Source organism: Takifugu flavidus, chromosome 9 (genome assembly GCF_003711565.1).
Source record: "Takifugu flavidus isolate HTHZ2018 chromosome 9, ASM371156v2, whole genome shotgun sequence".
Taxonomy (NCBI): domain Eukaryota; kingdom Metazoa; phylum Chordata; class Actinopteri; order Tetraodontiformes; family Tetraodontidae; genus Takifugu; species Takifugu flavidus.
Window position 1 is genome coordinate 9,887,393 of NC_079528.1, and position 13,777 is coordinate 9,901,169.

The 13,777-nt window shown below is 42.4% G+C and overlaps 1 protein-coding gene and 2 pseudogenes across 1 annotated transcript; all 3 read left to right on the forward strand.

The window, feature by feature from the left end:
• Nucleotides 1-368: 368 nt before the first annotated feature.
• Nucleotides 369-10,691, forward strand: LOC130531917 (protocadherin alpha-C2-like; the record flags this gene model as incomplete). The annotated part of the gene is made up of 2 exons (XM_057044105.1): nt 369-2,763; nt 10,675-10,691. A coding segment is annotated over one exon (2,298 nt), but the record flags the coding sequence as incomplete, so codon positions are not given.
• Nucleotides 3,607-6,344, forward strand: LOC130531894 (protocadherin alpha-C2-like; annotated as a pseudogene).
• LOC130531914 (protocadherin beta-16-like) lies at nt 7,336-12,955 on the forward strand (annotated as a pseudogene).
• Nucleotides 12,956-13,777: the final 822 nt, after the last annotated feature.

Below are 13,777 nucleotides of genomic sequence, written 5' to 3' on the forward strand. Positions count from 1 at the left end.
AGATATAATTTTATAGTTCACTGATTCCCTCGATGTCGACACTGAAATTTAATTCAATATGTTATTTCCTTTCAACACAAGCGGCCTTAGAAATCTTTTCACGTGCAAAATCTACAAAACACAATTCATGTCGCTGCTCTCCAGCAAAACTGACAGCGCTCCTTGGTTGCTGATGTCACTCTATCTGGACGATGATTGGACGCTGAGCAAGCAGCCGTTTCAGACGTCAAACTGCTGGTCACAGAATACAGAAACGCTGGTCTTGCAGACTTTCAATGACTTGAATCCCTCGGTGGTCGGATTTTTACTGATTGTACGTAGGAGTGTGGCAATTTTTGTGGAAGGAATTCAAAAATGGTTCGTAACGTCTTCCTCATTTCCAGCCGGGGTATGTTTCACTATCTCTCTTTATCTCTGTCTTTGTGAACGTGGCGGTCGCCGTCACGCATTATTCTATTCCTGAAGAAATGGAGGAAGGTTCTGTGGTGGCTAATTTAGCCACGGATTTGGGATTAGACGTGAAAACCCTTCATGATAGAAAAATGCGCGTCGACGTCGTGAGCAATAAAAAATACCTCGATATCAACAAAGACACGGGAGAGCTCTTTATATTAGACCGGATCGATCGAGAGTTTCTCTGTCCATTAAAGACGGCAACGTCGTGCTTCCTGAAATTAGATGCTGCAATTGAAAATCCAATAAGGATGTTTAACATTGAGGTGGAAATTATGGACATTAATGACAACGCTCCACATTTCCGACGAGGAACGATGCATTTGGACATCTCCGAATCGAGCTCCGTGGGTGAGAGATTCTCCTTGAATAATGCTGCAGATCCAGATGTTGGAAGCAATTCCGTTAAAGATTATCACCTGAGCGCAAGTGAGCATTTTTCAATAAATATTCAGACCGGAAGGGACGGGTCAAAGTTTGCAGATTTGATTCTGACCAAAGCTTTAGACAGAGAGCTGCAGGCTGTTCACAACCTGATCCTGACTGCGGTGGACGGTGGAGTTCCCACGCGCACAGGAACAGCCAGCATCGTTGTGCGCGTACTTGACGTGAACGACAACGCCCCTTCATTTGGCAAAGACAAATATGTGGTAGATGTGATGGAGAACTCTCCAATAGGCAGCTTAGTCATCAAGCTGAACGCCACTGATCTAGACGAAGGCTCCAATTCTGACGTAGTTTATTCTTATAGTTTATACACATCAGAGAGAACGCAGCAGATATTTAATTTAAATGCAGAAAATGGTGAAATCAGGGTGAGAGAGATGATCAATTACGAAGATCTAAAACTTTATGAAATGGAGATTATTGCCAGTGATAAGGGGACTAATCTCTTAACTGGTCAGTGTAAAGTGACGATTCAGGTGACAGATATGAACGATAACCACCCAGAAATATCTATCAAGTCATTTCAAAGCCCAGTGAAAGAAAACATAGATGTAGACACAGTGATAGCTGTAGTTAGTGTGAGTGATAAAGACTCAGGAGATAATGGAGTGGTTGATCTGCATATTCCTGATAATATGCCTTTTAAACTGAGGCAATCCTCTGATAACTATTATGAATTAGTGGTGTCAGAGCCGTTAGACCGTGAGAAGGTTCCAGAGTACGACATCACTTTCACAGTAACAGACAGAGGCTCTCCTCCTTTATCGGACAATGAAACCATGACGTTGGAGCTGCTGGACATTAATGATAATGTTCCTCACTTCCCTCAGTCATTTTATACGATACGTGTCACTGAGAATAACGCACCGGGGGCCTTGCTCAGTTCTCTGACTGCCTTTGACCCTGACCTCCACGAGAACCAGTATTTAGTTTACTTCATCCTAGAGAAGGAGATCGCCAACACGTCCATGTCCATGTTATTCTCCATCAACCCAGAGGACGGAAATCTTTACGGGCTGAAAACTTTTGACTACGAGATTGAGAAGGAGTTTCTTTTCCACATTGAGGCCAGAGACTCTGGTTCTCCTCCACTCAGCAGCAACGTGAGCGTCCACATCATTATTGTGGACCAGAACGACAACGCTCCGGTCATTGTGTCTCCGTGGCGTGCACAGGGCTCTGTGGTGGAGGAAAAGATCCCCAGATCCACTGACAAAGGTTCTCTGGTTGCCAAGGTGATAGCTTTAGACGTGGACTCGGTGCACAACTCCAGGATCACCTACCAGTTACTCCAGGTGACTGACGCCACCTTGTTCAGTCTGGATCAGTACAACGGAGAGATCCGGACCATGAGGATGTTCAGCTACAGAGATCCACGCCACCAGAGACTGGTTGTTGTTGCCAAGGACAACGGGAACCCTGCTCTGTCTGCCACCGTCACCATTAAGCTGTCCACAGTGGAGACTGCTGTTAAAGCCTACTCTGACCTGACTGAGGTTCCTCTGGAATACGACATCTTCTCAGACCTGAACCTGTACCTGGTCATCGGTCTGGGCTCAGTGTCATTTCTGCTGCTCATCACCATCCTGGTCACCATCGTCATCAAGTGTCAGAAACCCAAGGCCAGCAAGGCTGCTCCTCCCTGCAGGAACAGTGTGATCAGTGAGAGGAACTCCACCATCGCTGATTCCACTCTGGTGTCCAACGATGCGTACTGGTACAGCTGTGTTTCTAGCAGAGACCAGGAAAGGAAAACTGGTGGTTAGACAGCCTGTGCCAAAGGGCTCCAGGTACATTGTGTCCAGTATACCCAGAGGTACAGGAATGACCGACACTAGTGGCTCTGCTCCCTCTACTCTGCAGGTATGGCAATACCTATACTACTACTGCTCATATGTCTAGATAATATTTGCAATGATGGTTATGTAAAAGACAATTTTACGCTATAACTAATTTCTTTATTGACATATTGGAGACCAATTTCTTTTCCTTGCAAGCAAAATAAATTACAATGATTACCCCCTTTTTTTCAAATAAGTGTAATTGGAGATATAGATAATCTCTAAAACATTAGTTTTACACCAACATATTTACAGAGATGAGCAACAGAGCAACAAATTTAAGGATTTTTTGAAAATAAATAACCCCAAAAATGTGACATTGCAAACAGAATTAGTTTTCAGACAAAGTTTTGTAGTCTGTCCACCAATCTCCTCACAGTAGTCAAGGGCTGCTTCACCTTAACCATCTAAAATGATAATTCATAAATAACATCTTAAATCTTCAATATCGAATCAAATACATGTAGGCTTTAATTTTGTGACTAGTTAATCACAGTTGTCACCCTTTTGAGATATAATTTTATCGTTCACTGATTCCCTCGATGTCGACACTGAAATTTAATTCAATATGTTATTTCCTTTCAACACAAGCGGCCTTAGAAATCTTTTCACGTGCAAAATCTACAAAACACAATTCATGTCGCTGCTCTCCAGCAAAACTGACAGCGCTCCTTGGTTGCTGATGTCACTCTATCTGGACGATGATTGGACGCTGAGCAAGCAGCCGTTTCAGACGTCAAACTGCTGGTCACAGAATATAGAGACGCTGGTCTTGCAGACTTTCAATGACTTGAATCCCTCGGTGGTCGGATTTTTACTGATTGTACGTAGGAGTGTGGCAATTTTTGTGGAAGGAATTTCAAAAATGGTTCGTAAACGTCTTCCTCATTTCCAGCCGGGGTATGTTTCACTATCTCTCTTTATCTCTGTCTTTGTGAACGTGGTGGTCGCCGTCACGCATTATTCTATTCCTGAAGAAATGGAGGAAGGTTCTGTGGTGGCTAATTTAGCCACGGATTTGGGATTAGACGTGAAAACACTGAATGAGCGAAAAATACGTGTCGACGTTGTGGGTAATAAAAAATACCTCGACATCAACAAAGACACGGGAGAATTAGTCGTCTCCGAAAGAATTGATAGAGAATTTCTATGCCCTTCGAGGACGACGACCTCGTGCTTTATCAGGTTAGACGCCACAATTGAAAATCCAGAACGAATGTTTAACATTGAGGTGGAAATTATGGACATTAATGACAACGCTCCACATTTCCGACGAGGAACGATGCATTTGGACATCTCCGAATCGAGCTCCGTGGGTGAGAGATTCTCCTTGAATAATGCTGCAGATCCAGATGTTGGAAGCAATTCCGTTAAAGATTATCACCTGAGCGCAAGTGAGCATTTTTCAATAAATATTCAGACCGGAAGGGACGGGACCAAATTTGCAGATTTGATTCTGACCAAAGCTTTAGACAGAGAGCTGCAGGCTGTTCACAACCTGATCCTGACTGCGGTGGACGGTGGAGTTCCCACGCGCACAGGAACAGCCAGCATCGTTGTGCGCGTACTTGACGTGAACGACAACGCCCCTTCATTTGGCAAAGACAAATATGTGGTAGATGATGATGGAGAACTCTCCAATAGGCAGCTTAGTCATCAAGCTGAACGCCACTGATCTAGACGAAGGCTCCAATTCTGACGTAGTTTATTCTTATAGTTTATACACATCAGAGAGAACGCAGCAGATATTTAATTTAAATGCAGAAAATGGTGAAATCAGGGTGAGAGAGATGATCAATTACGAAGATCTAAAACTTTATGAAATGGAGATAATTGCCAGTGATAAGGGGACTAATCTCTTAACTGGTCAGTGTAAAGTGACGATTCAGGTGACAGATATGAACGATAACCACCCAGAAATATCTATCAAGTCATTTCAAAGCCCAGTGAAAGAAAACATAGATGTAGACACAGTGATAGCTGTAGTTAGTGTGAGTGATAAAGACTCAGGTGATAATGGAGTGGTTGATCTGCATATTCCTGATAAAATGCCTTTTAAACTGAGGCAATCCTCTGATAACTATTATGAATTAGTGGTGTCAGAGCCGTTAGACCGTGAGAAGGTTCCAGAGTACGACATCACTTTCACAGTAACAGACAGAGGCTCTCCTCCTTTATCGGACAATGAAACCATGACGTTGGAGCTGCTGGACATTAATGATAATGTTCCTCACTTCCCTCAGTCATTTTATACGATACGTGTCACTGAGAATAACGCACCGGGGGCCTTGCTCAGTTCTCTGACTGCCTTTGACCCTGACCTCCACGAGAACCAGTATTTAGTTTACTTCATCCTAGAGAAGGAGATCGCCAACACGTCCATGTCCATGTTGTTCTCCATCAACCCAGAGGACGGAAAACTTTATGGGCTGAAAACTTTTGACTATGAGATTGAGAAGGAGTTTCTTTTCCACATTGAGGCCAGAGACTCTGGTTCTCCTCCACTCAGCAGCAACGTGAGCGTCCACATCATTATTGTGGACCAGAACGACAACGCTCCGGTCATTGTGTCTCCGTGGCGTGCGCAGGGCTCTGTGGTGGAGGAAAAGATCCCCAGGTCCACTGACAAAGGTTCTCTGGTTGCCAAGGTGATAGCTTTAGACGTGGACTCGGTGCACAACTCCAGGATCACCTACCAGTTACTCCAGGTGACTGACGCCACTTGTTCAGTCTGGATCAGTACAACGGAGAGATCCGGACCATGAGGATGTTCAGCTACAGAGATCCACGCCACCAGAGACTGGTTGTTGTTGCCAAGGACAACGGGAACCCTGCTCTGTCTGCCACCGTCACCATTAAGCTGTCCACAGTGGAGACTGCTGTTAAAGCCTACTCTGACCTGACTGAGGTTCCTCTGGAATACGACATCTTCTCAGACCTGAACCTGTACCTGGTCATCGGTCTGGGCTCAGTGTCATTTCTGCTGCTCATCACCATCCTGGTCACCATCGTCATCAAGTGTCAGAAACCAAGGCCAGCAAGGCTGCTCCTCCCTGCAGGAACAGTGTGATCAGTGAGAGGAACTCCACCATTGCTGATTCCACTCTGGTGTCCAACGATGCGTACTGGTACAGCCTGTTTCTAGCAGAGACCAGGAAAGGAAAACTGGTGGTTAGACAGCCTGTGCCAAAGGGCTCCAGGTACATTGTGTCCAGTATACCCAGAGGTACAGGAATGACCGACACTAGTGGCTCCGCTCCCTCTACTCTGCAGGTATGGAAATAAATCCAATCCTCTGTTTTCTATCTTTTTATATTGGCAATTTTGGACGTGTGATCTAGAGGAAGCAGTGATTTTCGCTCCTTCTTGGCCTTCATATAAGTATGCACTTCAATTTTAAATTGTAATTTATTTTTGCTTGAAAAGAAAATCCAGTAACTCAATCTTAAACATAATTTTTGCCCCGTCTTTGGTAATAATAATGACTTTAAATTTAGCTGCAGAGTGTATAAGCAAACATTTAATCTGTATAAGTATTCACAACTCAGAGGGACTTTATTTCTAATTCAAACATGATATTTGTGCCTTAAACAGTAAATTTAAATAAATTCATTTTCACTCATTATATACATGTACATTAAATCCCTTTCACTCTAAAATCAGTTGCATTTATATATTTTCACACTACTTTAACTCAAATTACGTTTACTATCATCATAAGCAAGCAACAAGCGCCCTGACCTTTCAAAAGTGTTCACTCTGTGTTTCTTTGGTTTTATCTGGGTGGTTTAGAATGCAAAAATGCACCTATAGGCACATAAATGTGATCAACCTATATTTAAAATGCTTCACTGCTGTATTTAAGCCTAAATCTTTGTCTTATTAATTTATTCTGAAATAAACACAAGATCAATCAGAGTACACCTATTAAACCATGAAGCATGGACGATTTCAGCTTTTAAATCTAATTTGTTATGACAAATCTGGAAAGGTAATTGGAATAAAATGTTTCATACCTGTAAAAAATAGCTTTATTTCAATTAAAGTGTTATAAAGTCAGCAATTGAATGAAAAGGTGAAACACCAAAAACCCCTTGCAATGTCTGAAATATTCATTAGGTGCTGCAGTTTCAGAATTTTTATATATATATCATTTTAACGTACTGAATTGAAAAGATCATCATCTTCAGGTTTCAGTCTCTGTTTTGCCCGCAGTTGATGCTCCTATATTTTACCTAAAAATTGAGTCACGCACTGACGTGGCTTCTGTACCCCAGTTTTCCTGCTCGGTTTGCTCAGGCGTCACACCTGCTCAGAGTTTCCCCTGTTAAATAGTTTCTTTACAGTCTCAGTGGACTTTTCTGATTTCCATTTAGCTTCATATCTGCGTCTCACTTCACATCTGCAAACTTTACACTATTTACACAATTGTAACAATCGCGGAACATCACAAAATTTCCGTCTGCTTAAAAGCTCTTCAGCTGCGTAAAATACCACATCGAAAAGATAACGCGCCTTTGGTCTGAAATTCACAGCAGGCCTGCTCCTGTGGTCGGAGAGATGGGCGGTGGCTGTGTTTGGAACCGTTGTGTAAAAATCTTCACTGTTGTCTTCTGTTTGGAACACATGTCGCAACTTGTACTGGGGAGTTGGCATAAGAGGGGGTGTTACGTCATGGCTGACGCTGCTTGCATTCCTTTGCACAGACTGGCTGGAACTCATTATTAGGAAATAAAAAATGCATTTCAAGATTTTGTAAAAGTTGTTTCGATCCTAAAAAAAAGTTGTAAAGACTGGAACCACACAACGTTCGTCGCTGCTCCCCCAAAAAATAACAACATGTGAGGTCACCGATCACCAAGACATTTGATTGGATGAAGCGCGGTCGGATATTCGTCACTCTTGGGCTGTCCGTGAAAGATCTCCTTACTCTTCGTTCATCTGTACTAGCTACAGAACGGCTTCAAGCAGACGTCTTATCACAAAAAGGAAACCTTACAATGGCTCTTCAGGTCAGATTGTCATGCGGGGGACGGTGCAATTGCCTTCTTCTGTTCTTTTCCGTCATCTCGACGGCGGTGGTCGCCGTCACGCATTATTCTATTCCTGAAGAAATGGAGGAAGGTTCTGTGGTGGCTAATTTAGCCACGGATTTGGGATTAGACGTGAAGACGCTGAGGGGAAGAAAAATGCGTGTCGATGTTGTGGGGAACAAAAAATACCTAGACATAAACAAGGAAACGGGCGAGCTCTTTATTCTTGAGAGGATCGATAGAGAATTGTTGTGCCCTCTAAAAACGACAACACACTGCTTTTTGAAATTAGATGCCACGATTGAAAATCCAGTACGAATGTTTAACATTGAGGTGGAAATTATGGACATTAATGACAACGCTCCACATTTCCGACGAGGAACGATGCATTTGGACATCTCCGAATCGAGCTCCGTGGGTGAGAGATTCTCCTTGAATAATGCTGCAGATCCAGATGTTGGAAGCAATTCCGTTAAAGATTATCACCTGAGCGCAAGTGAGCATTTTTCAATAAATATTCAGACCGGAAGGGACGGGACCAAGTTTGCAGATTTGATTCTGACCAAAGCTTTAGACAGAGAGCTGCAGGCTGTTCACAACCTAATCCTGACTGCGGTGGACGGTGGAGTTCCCACGCGCACAGGAACAGCCAGCATCGTTGTGCGCGTACTTGACGTGAACGACAACGCCCCTTCATTTGGCAAAGACAAATATGTGGTAGATGTGATGGAGAACTCTCCAATAGGCAGCTTAGTCATCAAACTGAACGCCACTGATCTAGACGAAGGCTCCAATTCTGACGTAGTTTATTCTTATAGTTTATACACATCAGAGAGAACGCAGCAGATATTTAATTTAAATGCAGAAAATGGTGAAATCAGGGTGAGAGAGATGATCAATTACGAAGATCTAAAACTTTATGAAATGGAGATTATTGCCAGTGATAAGGGGACTAATCTCTTAACTGGTCAGTGTAAAGTGACGATTCAGGTGACAGATATGAACGATAACCACCCAGAAATATCGATCAAGTCATTTCAGACTCCAGTCAACGAAAACATAGATGTAGACACAGTGATAGCTGTAGTTAGTGTGAGTGATAAAGACTCAGGTGATAATGGAGTGGTTGATCTGCATATTCCTGATGATATGCCTTTTAAACTGAGGCAATCCTCTGATAACTATTATGAATTAGTGGTGTCAGAGCCGTTAGACCGTGAGAAGGTTCCAGAGTACGACATCACTTTCACAGTAACAGACAGAGGCTCTCCTCCTTTATCGGACAATGAGACCATGACGTTGGAGCTGCTGGACATCAATGATAACGCTCCTCACTTCCCTCAGTCATTTTATACGATACGTGTCACTGAGAACGCACCGGGGGCCTTGCTCAGTTCTCTGACTGCCTTTGACCCTGACCTCCACGAGAACCAGTATTTAGTTTACTTCATCCTAGAGAAGGAGATCGCCAACACGTCCATGTCCATGTTGTTCTCCATCAACCCAGAGGACGGAAATCTTTACGCACTGAAAACTTTTGACTATGAGATTGAGAAGGAGTTTCTTTTCCACATTGAGGCCAGAGACTCTGGTTCTCCTCCACTCAGCAGCAACGTGAGCGTCCACATCATTATTGTGGACCAGAACGACAACGCTCCGGTCATTGTGTCTCCGTGGCGTGCGCAGGGCTCTGTGGTGGAGGAAAAGATCCCCAGATCCACCGACAAAGGCTCTCTGGTTGCCAAGGTGATAGCTTTAGACGTGGACTCGGTGCACAACTCCAGGATCACCTACCAGTTACTCCAGGTGACTGACGCCACCTTGTTCAGTCTGGATCAGTACAACGGAGAGATCCGGACCATGAGGATGTTCAGCTACAGAGATCCACGCCACCAGAGACTGGTTGTTGTTGCCAAGGACAACGGGAACCCTGCTCTGTCTGCCACCGTCACCATTAAGCTGTCCACAGTGGAGACTGCTGTTAAAGCCTACTCTGACCTGACTGAGGTTCCTCTGGAATACGACATCTTCTCAGACCTGAACCTGTACCTGGTCATCGGTCTGGGCTCAGTGTCATTTCTGCTGCTCATCACCATCCTGGTCACCATCGTCATCAAGTGTCAGAACCCAAGGCCAGCAAGGCTGCTCCTCCCTGCAGGAACAGTGTGATCAGTGAGAGAAACTCCACCATCGCTGATTCCACTCTGGTGTCCAACGATGCGTACTGGTACAGCCTGTTTCTAGCAGAGACCAGGAAAGGAAAACTGGTGGTTAGACAGCCTGTGCCAAAGGGCTCCAGGTACATCGTGTCCAGTATACCCAGAGGTACAGGAATGACCGACACTAGTGGCTCCGCTCCCTCTACTCTGCAGGTAGAAATACTTGTGTAATGCAAATTAATCCTGATATATTTTCTTCAAACAATAAAAACAACAGTGACACAGTGGATCATCACATGCTTATAGCAATAGCAAATTTACACATTTTATTATGAGTCACTTAAACCAGATGATGGTGGTTTTCCTTTTGTATCATTTTAGTTTCTAAGTTATATTTTTTGTTCTATCTATCTATCTATCTATCTATCTATATCTATCTCTATCTGTCTGTCTGTCTGTCTGTCTGTCTGTCTGTCTGTCTGTCTGTCTGTCTGTCTGTCTGTCTGTCTGTCTGTCTGTCTGTCTGTCTGTCTGGTAAGTATGATTTTAAAGAAATAAATCTGTCGCCAGTTGACACTAACCTCTTTCTCATCTTTTCTGCTGTATTTTCCAGTATTAACAGTTTAAACTACTTCAACACTGATGTTTTGACCATAACAAATTTTCAACATTAAATCCCTCTTGTGTTTGCAAAGATCTGACCATTGAAATACCTGTTTTGTTTCTCTCCCCACTCTAAAGTACCCTAAATGAAGGAAGTCCACTCTACAGCTGGAGGTATGCAGGAGTCTCTCCCCCCCACTGAGGATTAATTTCAGTCACTGTTTACAGAACTTTAGGTTTTAGTTCATGTGCTTGTGTGCTTGTAGTTGGAAACAAAAATATATTTGTTATTACATTTTGTCTTGGTTTGTTTTTAGGGATTTTTTCCTGATGACCAGAGTCATCTGCTTAGATGATAGCATATACTGGAAATTACCTCTGATAACCCCATAATCACATCAGTCTCATTCCTAATACTCACTAAGCATCTATTTTCCCATTTTTTTCAGTTTGACAGAAGAGAAACCTTTTTTATTGACTCCATGATTATGTAAATCTCTGACATTTATAATTAATAATACACAGGGACACACGGAATCTCAACAAAAATATATTGACCTTAGCTCACCCTCTCTGAAGATCAGTCATGACAGATTTTTAAGCCAATTATATCATTTTATTTAACCTTTTGCATGTGCACCCCTTGCTGACCAACATTTGCCCTGTTTTTAATGTTTATAAAATAGAAACAATCAAGTATCCTTTGGTTTGGATAAAATTGTTATATTATTTTCTTCCACTGCCTTCACAAACAATTATTTTTTGCTAGTTTCCAGGCAGATATCATGTAAAGAATGACCCAATTCCTAATGCAGGAAAGGTGCAAAGTGAAACCAGCCACCCAGTTACCTAGCAACCACTCTCCTTTAGTAATAGTGGAGCATGATATTCATTGATAGATCCCTGCTGCCTCACCTCTATGTTCCAGGATACCTTCCAATCTCTCTCTTCTGCCTGAAGCCCGTCTGAATGACAGACGTCGGATGCATGCGATTTGTCGAGCCTGGCCAGTCACAGGACTGCGTGTGCCTCCATTTAACTGCATCTATTTCTCTGATTCACAGGCATCCACCAGCAGCAGCGGCAGCAGCAGCAGCAGCAGCAATTCCAAATAAGGCCCCACCTTCAGCTGCAGCCTGGAGTGACTGACAGAGAGGGGAACCTCATGCCGCATCTACCCTGCGTGATCTCGTATCTGCTCCTCCGTAACACCCAATGGACCCGTGGTGTCTCCTTCATTTTTAGAGAATATAAAAAAGCCAATCACCAATATGTTTCTCTCTGTACGGCGTGCATGATCAGACTGCATGGCTTCAACCATACTACAGACTTCATGAAGAACTTCTGAAAGCACAAAATCTAAAAGATGCAGACTGAAAAGGGGGGGGAAAGGTATGTATATAAAAAGAAGCCTGGATGAGGACTAAAATGCACACGGGATTATTGATGCCTTTAAGAGTCTCTTTCCCCTCTTTAAATATGAAACATGTGGAATGATGTTTTAAATTCCCGAGGTTTGTCCAGCTCCATAAGAAACACCATCAATGCGTAAAAAAATACACTTATCAAAGCGAAACAGCACAAATAACTAAATGTTTGTAGCACCATCATATAGTATTGCGGTATGAGGCAAAAGGTAGTGTGCATTTTATAAATGTGGTAGTTTTTTGTAGGTTTGTTTGTAATCTGTGCTTTGTATACAAAATAGGCCGATGGTATGTCTGAGAGAGGATGTAGAGAGGTTGTGTTACACATCAGGTCAGATAAAAGTGTGTCTTCATCTTATTTGCCTTTCAGTTTGCATGACTCATCTTAAGATCTCTGACAGATTTCATGACAGGATGTTTTTCTTCACTTTTGCCTCACTCGGGTGCTTCATGCCTTCTGTATATATAATACAGTGAAATCTCCTTTTTCCTCATCTTCAGCATTTCCGGAGGTTCAAGATGAACCTTCTGAGCAGAACATGAGGGCTTAGTTGTTATTCTCTGATACTGTATCAACCCTGTTGTTGACTTCACTCCATCAAAACAGTGCTTCTATTTATGACTCCTGTATAAACAATACGTATTGCCATATGTAACACTTACATTACAGTATAGATATGTCTGTTTGTCTGTACTTTGAAATATCTTTTTTGTCGATATTATCTTGGGGTTTTGAAAGTGAACAAAAGTCCAGTGCCATCAGATTTCTGAGCCACCAAGTGTCATCACATGATATTAACGCAGAACGCACTGAATTACTTATAACACATTTTAATGGTTTACAGGCAAACATACACAGTATAAGTGCTTTTGTACAGTGGTACTTTTATGGCTCAGTATGTGGTAACCTGTATAATATGGGCTCATCTGTATGCTCTGATGTGTGTGACCTATCAAATACTGAAACATAATAAATCAACAAGACTCATGAAGTACTGTCTGAATAATTGGGATCAAAAGATCAGGAGAAGGAACATGAGAAATGGGAGGAATAACCCTGTGGTCATGACTGATCATGGTTGTGGAGCCCCAAGCGTGGCTCCAGCAGATCCCAGGAGTAGCATATGAGCTCTCTGCCCTGAAGAGTGCAGTGAAGATACTGCACAGGGCCCTCAAGCTCAGAGGCTTAATCATAAGATCATATCAAAAGCTGACAAAGTATATTAAGAATATGGCCATACATATCAGATGTTAGGAGGCCTAGAAGCATTTTTATTGTGACAGCATTGTTATTGTTCCAAGAACACAAATACAAATTGAACACAAATCTGCTACTTGAATATCACAAAAAATAATCCTGATCAAGACATTATAGTATGAGTCATTCAAATTATTATTTCAAAATACACAACATAAAGCTAGAAATTTGTGAACTGCGTTTATTGCTGCTCTGTCTTCATGCGCGTTACAACTCTATGAATCAAATGGTTATATTTATACAAGTAATAATTACACATGCATTTGATTGATTTTTATTTTGTGCTGTTCCTGTTTCCTAACTTGAGACCTTTAGAAAGGTTAATATTTTATCACCTTAAATCCTTATTAGGGGGGACAGGCTCCAGTTTGGAGTAACATCTGCTCAGTATGACCTCATCTCCCCAGAGATATGAGGTCATTTTGAGAAGCAGAGCCAACAATTAGATGAAATGTATTTAAATTTATTCAACATCCTATAAACGCACACACATAAATCTTAATGGCATTCTCATTCTTTTGAGAATTGAGAGTTAAAAAAATGTATCCTTGAAGCC